This window comes from Symphalangus syndactylus, chromosome 13 (genome assembly GCF_028878055.3).
Source record: "Symphalangus syndactylus isolate Jambi chromosome 13, NHGRI_mSymSyn1-v2.1_pri, whole genome shotgun sequence".
Lineage (NCBI taxonomy): Eukaryota > Metazoa > Chordata > Mammalia > Primates > Hylobatidae > Symphalangus > Symphalangus syndactylus.
Genome location: NC_072435.2, coordinates 20,350,309 through 20,370,991, shown reverse-complemented (window position 1 = coordinate 20,370,991; position 20,683 = coordinate 20,350,309). Strand labels below are relative to the sequence as shown.

Below are 20,683 nucleotides of genomic sequence, written 5' to 3'. Positions count from 1 at the left end.
GTCTCTCTCCATTGCCCAGGCTGGAGTGCAGTGGTGGGATCTCAGCTCACTGCAACCTCCATTCCCTGGGTTCAAACAATTCTCGTGCCTCAGCCTCCCAAGTAGCTTGGACTACAGGTGCGTGCCACCACGCCCAGCTAATTTTTTGTATTTTTAGTAGAGACAGGATTTCACCATGTTAACCAGGCTGGTCTTGATCTCCTGACCTCAAGTGATCCACCCACCTCGGCCTCCCAAAGTGCTGGGATTACAGAAGTGAGCCACCACACCTGGCCTCATTCTATGAAACTTTTTTTTTTTTTTTTTTTTTTGAGACGGAGTCTCGCTCTTTCACCCAGGCTGGAGTGCAGTGGCGCGATCTCGGCTCACTGCAGGCTCCGCCCCCCGGGGTTCACGCCATTCTCCTGCCTCAGCCTCCAGCGTAGCTGGGACTACAGGCACCCGCCACCTCGCCCGGCTAATTTTTTGTATTTTTAGTAGAGACGGGGTTTCACCGTGTTAGCCAGGATGGTCTCGATCTCCTGACCTTGTGATCCGCCGGCCTCGGCCTCCCAAAGTGCTGGGATTACAGGCGTGAGCCACCGCGCCCGGCGAAACTTTTTACCTTTTTTTTTTTTCTCACATAGGGTTTTATTCTGTCACCCAGGCTGGATTGCAGTGGTGTGATCTTGGCTCACTGCAGCCTCCGCTCTCAGGCTTCAGCAATCTTCCCGCCTCAGCCTCCCAGGTAGCTGGGACTATAGGTGTGTGCCACCACACCTGGCTAATTTTTGTATTTTTTGTAGAGACGGAGTCTTGCCATGTTGCCTAGGCTTGTCTTGATCTTCTGGGCTCAAGCAATCCGCCTGTCTTAGCTGCCCAAAGTTTACAGGCGTGAGCCACCACGCCTGGCCTCAAGCTTCTGTTCATCTTAAGCCAACAATTTTGTGGAAATTGGTTACAAGGGCCACAAGACACTGAGCCGCTTCCGGCCGGCAGCTTGCTGGTCCTGGCAGCCTCTGCGAGTGCTGTGGCTCTGATTTCATCTTGGGGCCTAGTGTTAGGCACAGCCTGGCCTGGAGGGTGGCTCACCTCATGGGCTGACGGAGCCAGACCCTTGCCCTGCCAGCTGTCCAAGGGGCCCTTGCAGCTACAGGTAGGACCCCCCACACCCACCTTCATTTTGCTTTTTTTCCCCACTCATCCATGGAGACTTCCAAGCTGCTTTTTATCTTCCCTGTCTTCCTCATATTTTCCTTTTGTGTCTTAAATGCTGTTGGAGTGGAGCAGACACCCCAGTGTGTGACCTGTGCCAGAAGCCTGGAGCTTTGTTGGCATGGCCCGTATTCGGCATGGAGGCAGGGCCTGGGGAGGCAGCAAGGTGTGGAGCCACCCGAGGATAGAGAAGCGTCTGGAGGTGGGGTGTTGCGGGTCCGGGGAGCTGGAAGGTGTTCCACGAGACTGACAGATGTCACAAGGTCTGTGGTGAGTGTCTGGAGATTTTTTAAATTTCTCTTGTTGCCCAGGCTGGAGTGCAATGGCACGATCTCAGCTCACTGCAACCTCTGCCTCCTGGGTTCAAGCGATTCTCCTGCCTCAGCCTCCTGAGTAGCTGGGATTACAGACATGCACCACCACGCCCGGCTAATTTTGCATTTTTAGTAGAGAAGCGGTTTCACCGTGTTGGTCAGGCTGGTCTTCAACTCCTGACCTCAGGTGATCCACCCGCCTCGGCCTTCCAGAGTGCTGGGATTACAGGTGTGAGTTACCACGCCTGGCTGAGATTTTAATCTCGGAAGGGATTTCTGGAGATTGTGGAGGAATTTGGGCTTTCTCCTAAGGGCAGCGAGAAGCTGGCACTCCACGGGGTTCTGTGACACAAGCTTCATTCTGTGGTGTCCCTGCGGCTTCCTGGGAGAGCAGAGAGAAATCAAAGGCAGGACCCCATCGAACCCACTGTGGTAACCCCCACAAGAAACAGTGGCTGAGCCCGGCACGGGGCAGGCTTGTGGAGCGGCATGGTGCCTGGAAGACGGGGACACTGGCTTTTGGCTGAATTTGAGGAGAGCACGCAGGAGGGGTCAGGAAGGACTTCCCCTGTCCCTGCTCAGCCCCATGTTCTCAGTACACGTGTGAGCATCAGTGTCACGGCTTCCAGGCAGAGGAGTGCGTACATGAGGGTCTGCGGTGCGCTCAGTACAGAGTGGGGTGTGGGTTTCTGGCTCAGGAGCCTCCCGGCGTTGTCACTTCTCCTCTGTCTCTGGTCCTCCCACCTCCCTCATTGTAGGGGTGACCCCAACAGTCTCCCCATCTAAGGATCCTCAACGTGGGCCTCTTCTTTCCATGTAGGGTCACATGTTCACAGGTTGTAGGGATTAGGATGTGGCCATCATTCAACCCACTACAGTCACAGTAAAAAAAAAAAAAACATTGCAAAGCCCTGATCAGCATGCAAAGGGACAGGCAGAACAGGGAGGGGACACAGGACGCAGGTTTGGTGGCATCAGGGTGAGCTGCTTCTCCTTGTGCAGGGGAGGCAAGAGTGTTCAGCATTTGCTGTTAGTGTGTTCTGACTGGCCTCTGAGTTCTTCGCGTTCAGGAAGAGAAGGTGGTGAAAATAAACAGGGCTGGGCGCTCTGCGGCTGCAGTTTTTCTTCACATGTGCTGATGTGTGAGGTTGGCCTCAGGCTGAAGAGTCCTGTGCCTGACACAGCCTTACCTGCAAGGTTCTTCCTCCCTGTAAAGCAGTTTCTCAGCTCAGCACAGTCAGCATTTGGGGCCAGATCATCCTCTAGGGCTGCCCCTAAGCTGTAGAATGTTTTACACCTTCCTAGCCTCTGCCCACCAGATGCCAGCCAGTAGCTGTCCCCTTCTACACCTCCTCCCCACTCCAGTCCCACCAAACTCCTGAAACTGTCTTCAAATGTGGCCAAGTATTCCCTGAAAGCAAAACTGCCCCCAGTTGAGGACCACTGCTGTGAAGAAATGGCCCACTTTTCTCGAAATTCCTGAAGGCCTGTTTCTTTAAGAAGCCTGGCGTTCACTGTGTGCGGGTCCTTGAGACCATTCTCAGGTTGACCAGATGGACTCAGAACTCTGAAAATCTCTTATATTCAATTACAGTTTAGTACATTGAAAGGATACAGATTAAAATTACAAGGCTAGGCATGGTGGCTCACGCCTATAATCCCAGCACTTTGGGAGGCTGGGGTGGGCAAATCGCCCAAGGTCAGGAGTTCGAGCCCAGCCTGGCCAACATGGTGAAACCCTGTCTTTACTAAAAATACAAAAATCAGCCAGGTGTGGTGGCGTGCACTTGTAGTCCCAGTTACTTGGGAGGCTGAGACAGGAGAATCGCTTGAACCCAGGAGACTGAGGTTGCAGTGACCCAAGATCACGCCACTACACTCTAGCCTGGGCAACAGAGCAAGACTCCGTCTCAAAAAAAAAAAAAAAATTTACGGTGGGCAAAGGCACAAAAGCTGGAGTCCAGGAGAGACCAGGACCAGCATTCAGCTCATTCAGCTCCCAGTGGAGTTACGTAGACAGTGCTTAATTCTCCAAACGACCATGTGGACCAGGAAGCTAACCGAAGCCTTGGTGCTTAGGTTTTTTATTGAGGGATCTGTTCTGTAGGCATGGAGCCTATATAAATTACTTTGGCTACTCAGGCCCTCCAGAGATCCCACTAATACACCATGGCCCAGTGCCCCTGGCAGGCAAAGACATTTTATCAGGCAGGATATCCCAAGGGCTCAGAGGTTATAGCCAGTCAAGGATCAGACCTTTCTTTTTTTTTTGAGACAGTCTTGCTCTGTCGCCCAGGCTGGAGTGCAGTGGCCCGATCTCTGCTCACTGCAAGCTCCACCTCCTGGGTTCACACCATTCTCCTGCCTCAGCTTCCCGAGTAGCTGGGACTACAGGCACCCGCCACCACGCCCGTCTAATTTTTTGTATTTTTAGTAGAGATGGGGTTTCATCGTGTTAGCCAGGATGGTCTCGATCTCCTGACCTCATGATCTGCCCACCTCAGCCTCCCAAAGTGCTGGGATTATAGGCGTGACTTGAGGTCAGGAGTTTGAGACCAGCCTGGCCAACATCCTGAAACCCCACCTCTACTTAAAAAATACAAAAATTAGCTGGGCATTGTGATGCACGTCTGTAATCCCAGCTACTCAGGAGGCGGAGGTTGCAGTGAGCTGAGATCGTGCCACCACACTCCAGCCTGGGCAACAGAGTGAAACTCCATCTCAAAAAAAAAAAAAAAAAAGCACAGGGTGTGGACAACCCAGGCTTGCTAAACCAGCCCTGCACACTCCCTGTGATGTGTGTGTGATGTGGCAGTGTGACCATTCCAGCATCATGGAATGATGGGTTTAACATTTACCTTTTTTGGGTAGGGGTCATTTTTTTCTTTTTCTTTTTCTCCTTCTCTTTCTCTTTCTCCTTCTCTTTCTCTTTCTCCTTTTCTTTTGTTTTGTTGTTGTTGTTTGAGACAGGGTCTCATTCTGTCACCGAGGCTAGAGTGTGGTGGCACGATCACTACTCACTACTCTGCCTCAGCCTCGTAAGAACCTGGGACCGTAGGCATGCACCACCATGCCCAGCCAGTTAAAATATATATGTGTGTGTGTGTGTGTGTGTGTGGCCCACTTTGTTCTTTTGAGTAAGTTTAATGTTGGGAGTCAGGTAAATGTGTATGTACTCACACCAACTCTAAGTCTTGCAAGTTGAATATTTTGTCATATCTTATGTTATTCTTTAAACCTTTTTTGGTAGGGTGTGAATGCCTCCTCCCCAAACTTGTCATCTAATAGCAATTCTAATCATTCACATTCCATTTCTTTTTTTTTTTTTTTTTTTTGAGATGGAGTCTTGCTGTCGCCCAGGCTGGAGTGCAGTGGCACGATCTCGGCTCACTGCAAGCTCCGCCTCCCAGGTTCACACTTTTCTGCCTCAGCCTCTCGAGTAGCTGGGACTACAGGCGCCCTCCACCATGCCGGCTAATTTTTTTGTATTTTTTAGTAGAGACAGGGTTTCACCGTGTTAGCCAGGATGGTCTCTATCTCCTGACCTCATGATCCGCCCACCTCAACCTCCTAAAGTGCTAGGATTACGGGCGTGAGCCACCCCGCCCAGCCTATGTTCCATGTCTTTTGTGTGTGTTGGTGCCTTGTCTGTCCTCCCCCGGTACTGAGGTCGCATGCAGTTCTTTGCATTGTGTTGTCTTTGTCTTCTGTTTCAGCACTGAATGTGCTGTTCACTTCTCTCTCTCTTTCTGCTTGTTCTCGGAGGACTTGAGTGCTTGGTTTGCCTGAAGAATGTTATGTGTCTGTTCGGAAGAGAGATTAGGACCTGCCACGAAGGTCATGCCTAGGGGGGAGAGTATTCCTGCAGAATTCAGCGTAGGGAAGGAGGGCTCAGACACCAAAAGTGTTTGAGAGTGGGAGAGTTCTCAGAAGAGTTTGCCTGGGAAACGAGAGCATCGCTGGGGTGAAGTGTTGAGGCTGCTGCGAGGTGGCCCATGCTTAGGCTCTGTGTTCCTGGCCAGAATGGGTCCCCAGCACCGCAACATCTGCAGGAGGTGATGCTGGTGGAAGAAGTTTCCCAAGCCTTTGAAGGGAAAGGTGAGAACTGCCTAAAAAATACGGCATTTCTGCAATGCATAGCTTGATACTTGATATTCCAGGGAAATTTTTTTTTTTCTGAGAATATGGGGCAAGAAAAATGCCAGCGTTCAAACCTGGGAGAATGATAAGTGTTCAGCATCTGCAGGGGCTTCCTTTATCTGCTTTTCTAGCCCAAATGGGAGTTGTTTTGCTTTTTTTTGTTTTTGAGACAGGGTCTTGCTCCATTGCCCAGGCTGGAGTCCAGCGGTGTGATCTCAGCTCACTGTAACCTTGACCTCTAGGGCTCATGCGATCCTCTCATCTCAGCCCCTACCCCTACCAGTCGCTGGGGCCTCAGACCATGCCCGGCTAACGTTTTGTGTTTTGAGACAATGTCTCACCCTGTCGCCCAGGCTGGAGTGCAGTGGTGCAATCTCGGCTCACTAAAACTTCCGCCCCCCAGGTTCAAGGCACTCTCCTGCCTCAGCCTTCTGGGTAGCTGGGATTACAGGTTTGTATTTTTAGTAGAGATGGGGTTTAAACATCTTGGCCAGGCTGATCTTGAACTCCTGACCTTGTGATCTGCCTGCCTCAGCCTCCCAAAGTGCTGGGATTACAGGTGTGAGCCACCGCGCCTGGCTGGCTAACATTTTTATAGACAGGGGGTCTCACTCTGTTGCCTAGGCTGGTCTTGAACTCTTGGACTCAAGCAGTCTGCCTGCCTGCTTCAGCCTCCCAAAGTGTTGGGATTCCTGGCATGAGCCACCATGCTGACCTTTGGGGTCAGAGTTCAAGGCTCTTCATGAAAAGAGAGCATTTTGCAAATGAAAGGCACCATCGGGTTGAGCAAGCGTAGTCATATGAGCAAAGGCAGAGATACAGGATGCGTTTCTGGAATGTTCAGTGGTCTCAAGTAACCTGTTGGTGCTTGCAGAGGGTGTGCTTCAGTGCTGATGTGGCGATGGGAGTCAGATGTGTGGAAGGGTTTGGTGCCACATTCAAGAGGGTTTTTGCCAAACTCTCGGTAGGACAGTGATGTGACTGCTGCAAGGGGATTAGACAAGCAGAAGATATGAAGGGTTTGGTGACTGAGTTCAGTAGAGAGGGTGACAGGCGTGCACTGGCAGTAGGCAGCATCCTGGCACTTCCAGCTGAGACCGAGGGAGGGCATCCCTGGACAACATCCCCTCCCAGAGCCGAGGGAAGTTCCCTGCGCCGCCCTGCTGGGGAGTGTCACATCCTCCTGTCCCCACGCCCCCATCGTCATCATTTCTGAAAACAGCTTATGATCCATTGTGATATTCTAAATGTACAATTACTTAGACACCTGGCCTCCACCTCCCTTCCTTAGTCACGAAACGATAGGAAAAATGCCCCTCCTTGCCCTTGACTGTTGAGGGGGCTGCTGCGTGTCTAGGCTCACAGCTGAAACGCCCAGCATGTGACTGGGCACATCCCCTGAGTCTGAGGTAGCCCAGGTCTGTACCCAGGCATGAGGCCCATTCCTGCACCTGGGAAGCCCTGCTTGTCGCTGGCCAGCCCCGCGTTCTCTAGGGTGGGTGTTGGCCCTGGAGGTGTGCGGGAGCCGAGGGGCTGAATCTCTGCTTGTTTTCCACCCCAGACTGGTCTCCTGAGGACCTCTGCCCTCTACACAGCAGCCTCTTCAGGTGCAGGGAGGAAATGGAAGCACGTTCTACACTGGTTCCACCTCAGGTGAGTCGGGGGTCTTTGCTCTAAGTGCATTGGTCTCCACAGATGTAAAATGGGTCCAGGAATAGCACCCGCCCCTGCAGGCTGTCACACAGGAGTGCTCCGCACTGCTGGCCAGTGCTTCCCAGTGAAATGCTCCAGCTCCCTGCAGTAAAGTACGGCACCCGTCACCAGCGTGGACGAGCCTAGAGCTCCCTGGACTAGACCCAGCGCAAGTCTCCCATGACTGTTCCACCAGGCCAGGTCTATGCTTCCGACATTTTACACTTGATCTTAGCCAAAAGGCCGAGAAGCGATGCTTCCGACATTTTGTTTGTGGTTGCTCCTCAGGCCCTTGAGGGTGGATGGAGCTGAGCCCCACACCCCGACAGCCACACTGGGCCCTCAATCCTCGTGGACAGCCCTGGCTGGGGCAGTGTCCCCTTAAAGCACTGGAGTTACCTACCTGCAGAATCCCCTGTAAATGGTGAGGGCCCTCTCTTCCTGGCTTGCAGACAGCCGTTGTCCCACTGTGTCCTTACGTAGTGAGGAGAGAGAGAGAGAGGGAGAGGGAGAGAGAGAGAGAGAGGGAGAGAGAGAGAGAGAGAGAGAGCACGCATGCCCTCCAGTGTCTTTTCCTCTTCTTATTTTATTTTTTGACATAGGATCTCCCTCTATTGCCCAGGCTGGAGTGCAGTGGCGTGATCTTGGCTCACAGCAGCCTTGAACTCCTGGGCTCAAGCGATCCTCCCACCTCAGCCTCAGTAATCGGGACTACAGGCATGCACCAGCATGCTTGACTAATTTATTATATTTTTAGTGGGGACAGGATTTTGCCATGTTGCTCAGGCTGGTCTCAAACTCTTGGACTCAAGAGATGCTTCAGCCTCGGCCTCCCAAAGTGCTGGAATCACAGGCATGAGCCACCATGCCCAGCCTCTTCCTCTTCTTATAAGGACTCTAGTCCTATTGGATTAGGGTCCCACCCTTATGACCTCATTTAATCTTCTGGTTTTTTTTTGGTTTTTTTTTTTTTTGAGACGGAGTCTCACTCTGTTGCCCAGGTTGGAGTGCAGTGGCACAATCTCGGCTCACTGCAACTTCGCCTCCTGGTTTCAAGCAATTCTCATGCCTCAGTCTCCCAAGTAGCTGGGATTACAGGTGTCCGCCACCACACCTAGCTAATTTTTTGTAGATATGGGCTTTCACCATGTTGGCCAGGCTGGTTTTGAACTCCTGACCTCAAGTGATCCACCCACTTCGGCGTCCCAAAGTATTGGGATTACAGGTGTGAACCACCACGCCCGGCCCCCAATCATCTTCTTAAACAGTTCTTAAACAGTTAACCTTAATCACCTTCTTTTTTTTTTTTTTTTTTTTTTTTCTTGAGATGGAGTCTCACTCTGTCGCCCAGGCTGGAGTACAATGGCGCGATCTCAGCTCACTACAACCTCTACCTCCCAGGTTCAAGCAATTCTCCTGCCGCAGCCAGGAAGAGTAGCTGGGATTACAGGCATGTGCCACCATGCCCGGCTAATTTTTGTAGTTTTAGTAGAGACAGGGTTTCACCATGTTGGCCAGGCTGGTCTCGAACTCCTGACCTCGTGATCTGCCCGCCTTGGCCTCCCAAAGTTCTGGGATTACAGGCGTGAGCCACCGTGCCCAGCCAATCACCTTCTTAAACAGTCACTTTGGGAGTTAGGGTTCAACATTGAATTTGGGGAACACAGTTCATTCTATAGCATTAGCCTTTTGAAAACACACCACAGCCCTGATTTGTCCGACAGGCTGCAGTTTTCCCACCCCTGATTTATTTATTTATTTATTTATTTTTTTTGAGACGGAGTCTCGCTCTGTCGCCCAGGCTGGAGTGCAGTGGCGCAATCTCGGCTCACTGCAAGCTCTGCCTCCCGGGTTCACGCCATTCTCCTGCCTCAGCCTCTCCGAGTAGCTGGGACTACAGGCGCCCGCCACCACGCCCGGCTAATTTTTTGTATTTTTAGTAGAGACGGGGTTTCACTGTGGTCTCGATCTCCTGACCTCGTGATCCGCCCGCCTCGGCCTCCCAAAGTGCTGGGATTACAAGCGTGAGCCACCGCGCCCGGCCCCCACCCCTGATTTAGAGTGTCTTTCTTACCTCATTTCGAATCTGTGATTTTGTAGAGAGGCAGTGGGTGAGGATCTCCTAGTGGAGTTCCTATCATTTCCAATCCAGAAATCAGGACCACTGCTGTGACTCGCAAGAGGTGAGATGCCCAGAAAAAGAACGGTACAGACCACATACATGGAGCTGTCCCAGTCCGTTTGGGTTGCTATAATAAGATACCTTAGAGTGAGCAATTTACAAACAACAGAATTTACTGCTCACAGTTCTGGAGGCTGGTAAGTCCCAAGATCAATGTGTCAACAGAGTTGGTCTGGTTGGGGCCTGCTGTCTCATAGATGGCACCTTTTACGTGTCCTTATATGGTAGAAGGTGAACGCAGGCTCCCTCAAGCCTCTTTTATGAGGACACTAATTGCCTTGTAAAGACCCCACCTCTTAACACTATCTCACTGGGTATTAGGTTCCAATGTATGAATTTTATGGGGGGACACCAACATTTAGGCCTTAGCAGGTACCTCCATGAGGGCGTGAGGACCTGGGGTCTCTGAGCAGTAACAAGTGCTCTGTTTCAGGCATCTGTGTGCTTCGAGGATGTGGCTATGGCATTCACACAGGAGGAGTGGGAACAGCTGGACCTGGCCCAGAGGACACTGTACCGAGAGGTGACACTGGAGACCTGGGAGCATATTGTCTCCCTGGGTAAGGGACTGTGCCCATGGAAGGAGGTTCTACCCCCAGGACTCAAAGCTGTACCAAGTTCTGAAGGGTGTTCTAGGATGGGCTGGAAGATACTGGAAGCAGGTCCCAGGGGTTGCCCCTCATTCTACCTCTGGGACAGGTTTGTGGCTTGTAGTCCCAACAGTGGGGAGTTTCCTTGGGACGGCACTAGGGGCTGAAGCTTGGACCCAGGACACGGTTCTTGGTTTCCGAGCAGAGGAGCAAGTCCTTTTTCCATCTTTGACCAGGGCTTTTCCTTTCCAAATCTGATGTGATCTCTCAGCTGGAGCAAGAAGAGGACCTGTGCAGGGCAGAGCTGGTGGCCCCGCGAGGTAAGAGCAGACCTTGTGGTGAGCAGCTCAGCATGTAACAAGCTTGGACAGAGAGCTCTCCGCAGGGCCCCGGGGGCCAAGGAGGGAGCCTGGTTTGGAGGAAGCTTCCTTGGGTGCTCTCTGCAGCAGTTCACCCATTCAAAGGAGTTCACCGATTCGAAGTATGCAGTTCATGACTTCCAGTGTCTTCCCTGAGTGTGGAACCCTCACCACAGTCAGTTCTAGAACATGTTCATCATCCCAACCATTTAGGCCTCTTTACTTGATTTGTTTTGTTTTTAATTAATATATTTATTTATTTATATTTTGAGATAGGGTCTCACTCTGTTGCCCAGGCTGGAGTGCAGTGGCGCTGTCTTGGCTCACTATAGTCCCCACCTCCCTGGCTCAAGCAGTTCTCATGCGTCAGCCTCCCTAGTAGCTTGGACTACAGGTGCACACCGCCACACCTGGCTAATTTTTTTGTTTTTGTTGCCCAGGCTGGAGTGCAATGGCACAATCTCAGCTCACCACAATCTCCACCTCCCAGGTTCAAGTGATTCTCCTGCCTCAGCCTCCCAAGTAGCTGGGATTACAGGCATGTGCCATCACGCCTGGCTAATTTTTTTTTTTGAGACGGAGTCTCGCTCTGTCACCCAGGCTGGAGTGCAGTGGCCCCATCTCAGCTCACTGCAAGCTCCGCCTCCTGGGTTCACGCCATTCTCCTGCCTCAGCCTCCCGAGTAGCTGGGACTACAGGTGCCCGCCATCACGCCCATCTAATTTTTTGTATTTTTAGTAAAGACAGGGTTTCACCGTGTTAGCCAGGATGGTCTTGATCTCCTGACCTCTTGATCCGCCTGCCTCGGCCTCCAAAAGTGCAGGGATTACAGGTGTGAGCCACTGTGCCTGGCTGGGGTTGAGAATTTCCGTGAGATTCAGGGCAAGCAAATTGATGCTGAAGCAATGACCATCAAGCTATGGGATCCCCTCAGTGGAAGTCTGAGATGTAGAATGTCTCCTGAAGCTTGTGGATGCCAAAGGTCTTCAGGCAGTCAAATAAATCGAGTAAGAGAAGGTAAGTCAAATGCATGAGATACATTATCTTTTGCCCTTACAGGCTAACTTTAAGGAGAATTTTGCATAAGAAAAGAGGGTTTAAGTCACCTGAAACATGCGTGAGTTCGCCCTGGACGAGCGGCTGCTGCCAGTTGCATCACAGATGGGGATCAGGGACTAAAACCGAAAATAGAGAAAAGAGTCTTTTCCCCTTCTGGGCAGGGCAGCTATCCGCATTTATGCCTTGGCCCTCAGGCAGCACCAGAGGGTGGCCCTGGCCAGCTGCCCTCAGTTACCAAGGAGCTAGTAGGAACCAGCAGCTGAAAGATTTTCTGAAAAAGAGAAAAAGAAAAGGACTAAGGTCCTTCAACCGATCTGGGTGGTGGCGGTCAGGCACTTCCACACGGAAATTTTTCCGTTTCACCAGAGAGTGGCTCCTGCCAGAAACCTACAGTTGCTTCCATGCTTAGGTGCTGTCCACCAAGGGTCCGTAAGTTGGAAAGGGAAAAAGAGAGAGAGAAAAGGGTTCCCCTATATGGAAAAGGGAAAACAAAAAGAGAAGAGAAATAAAGCCCAAACTTTGAGCCTACCTCCTGGCTGGCTCAGCAAATATGTTACCAGTGGAGGGTGTCTAGGTTATTGGCATTTTGTTCTTTTACTTTTTTTTTTTTTTTTGAGATGGAGTCTCACTCTGTTGCCCAAGCTGGAGTGCAGTGGCGCGATCTCTGCTCACTGCAAGCTCCGCCTCCCAGGTTCACACCATTCTCCTGCCTGAGCCTCCTCAGTAGGTGGGACTACAGGTGCCCACCACCATGCCCGGCTATTTTTTTGTATTTTTAGTAGAGACGGGGTTTCACCATGTTAGCCAGGATGGTCTCGATCTCCTGACCTTGTGATCCACCTACCTCAGCCTCCCAAAGTGCTGGGATTACAGGCATGAGCCACCACGCCCGTCTGGTTCTTGGCATTTTTAACAAAGAATTGGACAAAACACACAAAGCAACAAAAGAAGCAACAAAAGCATAGATGTATTGAAACAAAAATACACTTCACAGAGTGGGAGCAGGCTCAAGCAAGGCTCAAAAGCACTGGTCACAGAATTTTCTGGGGTTTAAATACCCTCTAGATGTTTCCCATTGGTTACTTGGTTTACACCCTATGAAGTAGTGGCCCATGACCAGTCTGATTGGTTGTGGAAGGTGACCAAGCAGAGGCTGAAGTGAAGTTACAAAGTTATGCTCTATGCAGACATCTGATTGGTTGCAGGAGGGGACCAATCAGAGGCACTTTCCATTTTTCATCTGCAACACAGAAAACTGGGGGAGTTGCAAAAGGAGTAGCCTCTGATCCTTTTGTTACGTGGGTATGGAAATTTAGGGTTTTCCTTTTGATTCAGTTCATGAAGTCAGCATGAATCAGCCTTAGGCTCCCTGCACCCAGACCCTATTCTCCTGCCTCACTGGCAACCACTGATCTTTATCCTGTCTCCATAGTTTTGCCTTTTTCAGAATGTCATAGTTGGGGTCATTCACTATGTAGCCTTTTCCAACTGGCTGCTTTCACTAAGCAACATGCATCATGTGTATCTTCACACCACCCTCTCACGAGATGTTGAGTTTATCTGAATTTTTCTCGTGTCTTCCTGCTCCTCCTTCCTTGTAACTCTCTCGCCTGCAGCCTCTGTTATTTCTTCCTCTGAAGATGCACCCAGGCTTACTTATCTACCCTCCTCCCTGGGCCATACCCTGCACACCATACCTCAGTCATGTCGTTCTGGATTCTGTTTACTGTCAGTCATTCTGTTTGGCATAGACATCCCTTTTGGCTGGCCTGTGAGGACAGCTCCTTTCCTCATTTCATGTTCCTAATGGAGAAGCCACTGCAAGATATTTAACGTCCTTCACCTGATTTTCCATGGCCAGGCAAAACCTGGACACAACTCAGCCACCCAGTGACTTCTTTCCTGCTTCTCATCCTCAAATACCCTTCATTGGGCTGTTGTTTCTTTTGAAAACATCCTCCCATGAGGGATTCCACAGTGACTCCCCAGAGGAACCACAGAGTTGGGATGAGGACAGTGCAAGTGTGAGAGTGCTGGGTGTGAGGGCACCAGGTGTGGGGGTGCTGGGCGCGAGGGCACCAGGTGTGGGGCTGCTGGGTGCGAGGGCACCAGGTGTGGGGCTGCTGGGTGCGAGGGCACCAGGTGTGGGGCTGCTGGGTGCGAGGGCACCAGGTGTGGGGCTGCTGGGTGCGAGGGCACCAGGTGTGGGGGTGCTGGGTGCGAGGGCACCAGGTGTGGGGCTGCTGGGTGCGAGGGCACCAGGTGTGGGGCTGCTGGGTGCGAGGGCACCAGGTGTGGGGCTGCTGGGTGCGAGGGCACCAGGTGTGGGGCTGCTGGGTGCAAGGGCACTAGGTGTGGGGCTGCTGGGTGCATGTAAGGATCTTGCCCAGGAGGGAAGAGAGCTTTTGATTGAGAGGAGGCAAATATCCTCTCAGAAGTCAAGGGATGGCCACAGAGTGTAGTTAATGTGTTGCCAAAGGATCCTTGTGTCCTCATGTGCTCAGAGAGTGAGGCATGGGTACTTGAGGTAGGCCTCAGTAGTGTGGGCCGTGGTGGCCATGCAAGCATAATGAACAGAGTGACAAGCAGAGTTGGGGATCTTTAGGACCTGGACAAGGATCCTGAGCTGGGAGCATCTGCCACTCATTTTTAGAGGCTCCATATCTTCAACAGAGAGGAATCCCCACCAGGACAATAACAAGGATGGCAAGATCAACCATATTTTGTAATGTCAGTGCCAGACACTGTGTGAGGCTCACATAGTGATTCATTGATGCCTCAAAATAAATCTTGTAGGCTAAACATTCTTACTCCTGGCTACAGCAAGGAAAATGAACCTCTAAGAGGCTAAGGACCTGTCTGAAGCAGCAAACGGTGGAGCCCAGGTGCAGCCAGTCATGCTGACCATGCTGCTTCAGAGACCATGCAGTCTTTTCTGGAGAGTCTGTTGAGTCAATTCTGGAATGCTTAAATAACTTTTTCTCTGTTTGCAGCCTGAAGAAATGGTAGAATTGGTGCATTAAGAATATGAAGTCAGTGTTGATGTTTGAGATGCAATTATGAGATCCAGAAGTGGAGCAGAAACTGATATTCTAGGACTAAGCACCAGTTAGGAGTCTGTGTTTGCTTCCTGTGGCTGCTGTAAAAAATTACCACCAACCTGTTGGCTTAAAACAATGCAAATTTATTCTCTAAAAGTTCTGGAGGTCAGAAGTCCAAAATCAATGTCACTGGATCAAAATCAAGATGTTGATATGGCTGTGCTCCCTCTGGATGCTCCAAATGGAAAACACATTTCTGTCTATTCCTTCTCCTGTTGGTTGCAGCATTCTTTCCAGTCTTCAGATACCTTCTGCTGTGTCTTCTCATCACCTTCTCCTCCGTTTCAAATCTCCCTCTGCCTTTCTCTTATAGGAATACTTGTGATTACATTTAGAGCCCCCCCCCCCCCGGATAATCCAGAAAAAAATCCCCATTTTAAAATTTTAGCAGGGTGTCGTGACAGGCACCTGTAATCCCAGCTACTCAGGAGGCTGATCACATCTGGACAGTTCCTTTTTCCCAAAAGTTCACATTCACAGAGTCCAGGGGCTTAGAACATACATGTAGTTTGCAATGGTTAATGGCTTTATATCCTGCAGACCCAGTTCATTCTGTGGATTTCTCTTTTTATCTTCACCTCCCTGCTTATTCTCTTTTTTGAGACAGGGTCTCACTCTCTCACCCAGACTGGAATGCAGTGGCTCCTGCAATCTTGGTTCATTGCAACCTCTACTTCCCAGGCTCAAGCAATTCTCCTGCCTCGGCCTCCCATGGAACTTAGACTACAGGTTCCCACCACCACACCTGGCTAATTTTTTTATTTTTATTAGAGACAGGGTTTTACCATGTTGACCAAGCTGGTCTCTAACTCCTGACTTCAGGTGATCCACCTGCCTCAGCCTCCCAAAGTTCTGGGATTACAGGCGTAAGCCACTGTACCTGGCCCCTCCCTGCTTATTCTTATTCTTCTGCCCTCTATCTGGGGACTAGGGTTACTTAGTCACTTCTTTATTATGTTTGCTTGTATTTTGCACTTTACCGCTGATACCATGTTTGCTGATCCATCCCTCCCTTTCACAGCCTGCATATGGATTACAGTTTGTAGTTTGGAAACAAACCAGAGACACCTCCATTAAACAGTTGTCTCCTTCTGCCCCTCCCCCTCTGATGCTTCTCCAGTAACTTAGGCATTTTGGATTTCTTTCAGACTGGAAGGCTACCCTTGAGGAGAATAGGTTGAATTCTGAAAAAGATCGAGCTAGGGAAGAAGTGTCCCACGACGTGGAAGTGTACAGGAGTGTACAGGAGGAGCCACCCTGTTTGGTATCATTAGGAAAAGTGCAAGTTCAGAGCAACCAGTTAAGGGAACACCAGGAGAACTCCTTGAGGTTCATGGTACTCACCTCAGAGTACCATGTGAGCTCAAAGGGAACATTGTGAGCTTGAACTTGGGGGAGGTTATTCTCTGCCTTCTACTTTAAGCCTTCTACCTACAACATTACGTACAAGTACAGGTTTCCCTAAGCCCAACTCACAAGTTAAAGAGTTGAAACAAAATTCAGCTTTCATTAATCATGAGAAAAATGGAACAGATGGGAAGCACTGTAAGAGTCATGAGTGTGCTAGAGCTTTCCGTCGGAGCATTTACTTGAGTAAACTTGGAAACATTGAAACAGGAAAGAAAAACCCTTATGAATATATTGTCGGTGGTGACTCTCTCAACTATGGTTCCTCCCTTTGTTTTCATGGTAGAACTTTTTCAGTGAAGAAAAGTGATGACTGTAAGGATTATGGAAACCTCTTTAGTCACAGTGTGTCTCTGAATGAACAGAAGCCAGTGTGTTTTGGGAAAAGTCAGTATGAGTGTGATAAGTGCAGGGAAACCTGTTCTGAGAGTCTGTGCCTTGTACAAACAGAAAGAAGTGGCCCTGGAGAGACCCCCTTCAGATGTGAGGAATGCTGTGCTGCCTTCCCCATGGCCTCATCTTTTTCTGACTGTAACATCATTCCAACTACAGAGAAGCCATCTGTATGTAATCAGTGTGGAAAATCTTTCAGCTGTTGTAAGCTCATACACCAGAGAACACACACTGGAGAAAAGCCCTTCGAATGTACTCAGTGTGGGAAATCTTTTAGCCAGAGCTATGACCTTGTCATACATCAGAGGACACACACTGGAGAGAAGCCCTATGAGTGCGACCTGTGTGGGAAATCCTTCACCCAGAGATCCAAACTTATTACGCATCAGCGAATTCACACTGGAGAAAAACCGTATCAGTGTATTGAATGCGGAAAATGCTTTAGGTGGAATTCTAATCTCATAGTACATCAGAGAATTCATACTGGAGAGAAACCGTATGAGTGCACTCACTGTGGAAAGTCCTTCAGCCAAAGCTATGAGTTAGTTACACATAAAAGAACCCACACTGGAGAAAAGCCCTTCAAATGTACTCAGTGTGGGAAATCTTTCAGCCAGAAGTATGACCTTGTCGTACATCAGAGGACACACACTGGAGAGAAGCCCTATGAGTGCAACCTGTGTGGGAAATCCTTCTCCCAGAGTTCCAAACTTATTATACATCAGCGAATTCACACTGGAGAAAAACCGTATCAGTGTATCAAATGTGGGAAATCCTTCAGATGGAACTCTAACCTCGTCATACATCAGAGAATTCATACTGGAGAGAAACCATACGATTGCACTCACTGTGGAAAGTCCTTCAGCCAAAGCTATCAGTTAGTTGCACATAAAAGAACTCACACTGGAGAAAAGCCCTATGAATGTAACCAGTGTGGAAAAGCCTTCAATCGAAGCACTCAGCTCATCAGGCATCTGCAAATTCACACTGGGGAGAAGCCGTACAAATGCAATCAGTGCAATAAAGCCTTTGCGAGGAGCTCCTACCTTGTGATGCATCAGAGAACTCACACTGGTGAGAAACCTTTTGAGTGCAGTCAGTGTGGGAAAGCCTTTTCAGGGAGCTCTAACCTTCTTTCCCATCAGAGAATTCATTCTGGAGAGAAACCCTATGAATGTAGTGACTGTGGGAAATCCTTCCGGCAGCGATGTCAGCTTGTAGTGCATCAGCGGACACATTGGAGACAAACCTTAGGAGTGCAGTCATTGTGGGAAAGCTTTCAGCCAGAGGTCTCCCCTCATCATGCACCAGAGGACACATGTTGGTAGGAAGAGCTATCAGTGCAACATATGTATTAAGGCCTTGAGCCAGTGGTTGGAACTCATTGAACATCAGAGAACACATCCTGGAGGAAAGCCCTATGAATGCACTGATTGTGGGAAAGCCTTCAATGATCACTCAACCCTTAGTAAACACGAGAGGACACACACTGGAGAGAAACCCTGTGAATGTGACCACTGCGAGAAAGCCTTTAACCAATGGTGTCAACTTACTAGGCAGCAGAGAATTCATACTGGAGAGAAGCCCTATGAATGTTAACAAATGTGGAAAAGCTTCCAGTTATGATACTTCCCTTATTCAAAATGAGAAAGCTCACGGGCAAGAAACTCTGTGAATAACCAAGATGGAGCCGGATGCAGTTGCCAACACCTGTAATCCCAGTACTTTGGGAGGCTGAGGCAGGTGGATTGCTTGAGCCCAGGAGTTTGAGACCAGCCTGGGTAACATGGCAAAATCTTGTCTACAAAAAATACAAAAATTAGCCTAGCATGGTGGCGCATATCTGTAGTCCTAGCTACTTAAGAGGCTGAGGTGGGAGGATCACTTGAGCTTGGGAGGCAGCGGTTGCAGTGAGCTGTGATTCTTCTGTCACACTGCTGCCTTGTGAAAGAGTGAGACACTCTAAATAAATAATAACCAAGATGGGAAATCTCCCTGCCAGACCCTGTTTACTAGAAATCAGGTGGCCAAAACATGACTCTCAGAGTGGGGCTTCATGACCGTGTGCATCAGAATTGCCTGGTGTGTGCACTGAAACTGTGTATTACCAAGCTCATTCTAGCCAACTAAATACAAATTTCTGTTAGTAAAATCCAGGAGTCTGCAGTTTCTAAAATCACACAGGTGGGTGGGCACAGTGGCTTATGCCTGTAATCCCAGCACTTTGGGAGGCTCTGGTGGGTGGATCGCCTGAAGTCAGAAGTTTGAGACCAGCCTGACAAACATGGCAAAACTGTCTCTATTAAAAATACAGGCCAGGGTCCAGGCACGGTGCCTCACGCCTGTAATCCCAGCACTTAGGTAGGCCAAGGTGGGTGGATCACGAGGTCAGGAGATTGAGACCATCCTGGCTAATATGGTGAAACCCTGTCTCTACTAAAAATACAAAAAAATTAGCTGGGCGTGGTGGCGGGCTCCTGTAGTCCCAGCTACTCAGGAGGCTGAGGCAGGAGAATGGTGTGAACATGGGAGGTGGAGCTTGCAGGGAGCTGAGATCACACTGCTGCACTCCAGCCTGGGCAACAAAGCCAAGACTCTGTCTCAAAAAAAAAAAATATGGGCCAGGTGTGATGGCTCATGCCTGTAATCCCAGCATTTTGGGAGGCAAAGGCAGGCAGATCACCTCATGTCAGGAGTTCGAGACCAGCCTCACCAACATGGAGAAACCCCGTCTCTACTAAATATACAAAAATTAGCCAGGTATGATGGTGGTAATCCCAGCTACTCGGGAGACTGAGGCAGGAGAATCTTGACCCGGGAGGCAGAGGTTGCAGCAAACCAACATCAAGCCATTGTGCTCCAGCCTGGGCCACGAGCGAAACTTCGTCTCAGAAAAAAAAAAAAAAAAAAGACTCTGGTGAGGCATGGTGGTTCATGCCTGTAATACTTCGGGAAGCTGAGGTGGGTGGATCACTTGAGGACAGGCATTCAAGACCAGCCTGGCTAACATGGCAAAACCCCATCTCTACTAAAAATACAAAAATTAGCCGGGTGTGGTGGCACACGTGTAATCCCAGCTACTCAGGAGGCTGAGGCATGAGAATCACTTGAACCTGGGAGGTAGAGGTTGCAGTTAGCCGAGATCATGCCACTGCATCTAGCTTGGGCAACAGGGCGAGACTCTCCCAAAAAAAAAAAAAAAGGACTCTGAGCTGGCTGTAATGGCTCATGCCTGTAATCCCAGCACTTTGGGAGACCAAGCAGCCAGGCAGATCACTTGAGCCCAGTAGATTGAGAGCAGTCTGGGCAACATATTGAGACCCCATCTCTACAAAAAATACAATTAGTTGGGCATGGTGCTGCACACCTGTAGTCCCAGTTACTTGGGAGGCTGAGGCAGGAGTATTACTTGAGCCTTGGGGCGGGCGGTGGGCGGGGGGGGGGTTGTTGCACCTGCAGTGAACTGAGATCACATCACTGCACTCCAGCCTAGGCACCAGAGCAACACCATATCTCTAAAACAAAACAAAATATTGGACTCTGAATATTTCAGGGATTCAGTTGTGCTTTAACTTTGTTGCTCAGTTGGTTTGATTGTAATCAGAACTGGCAGCATATTAATATGGAAAATACTTATCAGGTGATGTCAAAACAGGAGACCAAGTATTATGTTCACAGAAAGTTACAAGCACAAAATTTAAATTGGCCCACTCAGCAACATGTTCCCTAAAAGAAAAAAGTAAATTGACAGTAGTGGGGAGAGTGGAAGAGGCTATGTCTGCATATTTATTTATTTATTTATTTATTTGAGATGGAGTCTCCCTCTATCGCCCAGGCTGGAGTGCAGTGGTGTGATCTCTGCTCACTGCAAGCTCCGCCTCCTGGGTTCACGCCATTCTGCCTCAATCTGCTCGAGTAGCTGGGACTACAGGCGCCCACCACCACGCCTGGCTAATTTTTTGTATTTTTAGTAGAGACGGGGTTCCACTGTGTTAGCCAGGATGGTCTCGATCTCCTGACCTCGTGATCCGCCCGCCTTGGCCTCCCAAAGTGCTGGGATTACAGGCGTGAGCCACCACACCCAGCCACATTTGTTTTTATTTTTTGACACAGGCTGTTGCCCTGTCACCCAGGCTGGAGTGTGGTGGTGCAGTCATGGCTCACTGCAGCCTCAACCTGGCTCAACTGATCCTCCTGTCCTAGCCTCATAAGTAGCTGGGACCATAGGTATGTGCCATGAAGCCTGGCTAAA

The 20,683-nt window shown here is 49.9% G+C and overlaps 1 protein-coding gene across 11 annotated transcripts in view; it reads left to right on the top strand.

Annotated features, from left to right (window-relative positions):
* ZNF544 (zinc finger protein 544) overlaps positions 1 to 20,683 on the top strand; it is a 41,556-nt gene that overhangs the window by 7,697 nt on the left and 13,176 nt on the right. For 2 of the 11 annotated variants that reach the window (XM_063615291.1, XM_063615296.1), the window contains 4 exons: positions 7,210 to 7,301; positions 9,956 to 10,082; positions 10,349 to 10,432; positions 15,780 to 18,583. In XM_063615291.1, the coding sequence (XP_063471361.1) occupies positions 7,269 to 7,301; positions 9,956 to 10,082; positions 10,349 to 10,432; positions 15,780 to 16,012 (477 nt within the window). In that variant the 5' untranslated portion in view covers positions 7,210 to 7,268 and the 3' untranslated portion in view covers positions 16,013 to 18,583. Of the gene's footprint in view, positions 1 to 4,922; positions 5,607 to 7,209; positions 7,302 to 9,440; positions 9,524 to 9,955; positions 10,083 to 10,348; positions 10,433 to 10,743; positions 10,756 to 10,898; positions 11,489 to 14,523; positions 15,727 to 15,779; positions 18,584 to 20,683 lie in introns of those variants that run through there. The other 9 variants (XM_063615293.1, XM_063615290.1, XM_063615297.1 and 6 more) reach the window with 9 other exon arrangements.